Raw genomic sequence first — 566 nt, 5'->3', positions numbered from 1 at the left:
CTTCTCAAGCAGGACAAGACCTACTGGCTGTGCGGCATGTCCGGCGGGCTGGGACTCAGTTTGTGCGACTGGCTCATCGAGAATGGGGTCAAGTACCTGGCGCTCACAAGCAGGAATCCCCAAGTCGAGGACGCGTGGCTGGCAGCGCACAAGAAGAATGGAGTCACGATACGGCTAGCAGTCATTTTCTGCGTGTAGACAAACGTGCGTGCAGGGTGCGGCCCTTTTGCACATCGGGGCTCCCTCGCGACTTCCAATCTTCCAATGGCAGGGTTGTTCATGACCAAATACCCAAGCAGGCCAGCGATGTGCGTGTTGGCGAGTGGCAACGCGCGTTATGCGTGTTGGTCGCAAATCTTCGACATTATCTGCCGTGGCGCCCGTCTGTATCCCAACAACCGCGCCGTCGGCTACCGCAAGCTCATCAACCTCCATGTGGAGACCCATAAGGTCCAAAAGCACGTCGATGGCAAGCTACAGACGATCAATAAGGAATGGCAGTTCCTGGAACTCACACCGTATTCCTTCATCACCTACAAGGACTATAAGAAACTCATCATCGAGCT

General features: G+C 55.3%; 1 protein-coding gene across 1 annotated transcript; it reads left to right on the top strand.

Annotated features, from left to right (window-relative positions):
- Window positions 1–306: 306 nt before the first annotated feature.
- On the top strand, window positions 307–566 carry J7T54_005190 (Long-chain-fatty-acid--CoA ligase 1; the record flags this gene model as incomplete). Its single annotated transcript, XM_051510767.1, has 1 exon — window positions 307–566. A coding segment is annotated over one exon (260 nt), but the record flags the coding sequence as incomplete, so codon positions are not given.

The sequence above is a fragment of the Emericellopsis cladophorae genome (assembly GCF_022114955.1).
Source record: "Emericellopsis cladophorae strain MUM 19.33 chromosome Unknown NODE_294_length_566_cov_112_748466, whole genome shotgun sequence".
NCBI lineage: Eukaryota > Fungi > Ascomycota > Sordariomycetes > Hypocreales > Bionectriaceae > Emericellopsis > Emericellopsis cladophorae.
The sequence above is the reverse complement of the archived record's forward strand: the minus strand, read 5'-3'. Positions and strand labels throughout refer to the sequence as shown.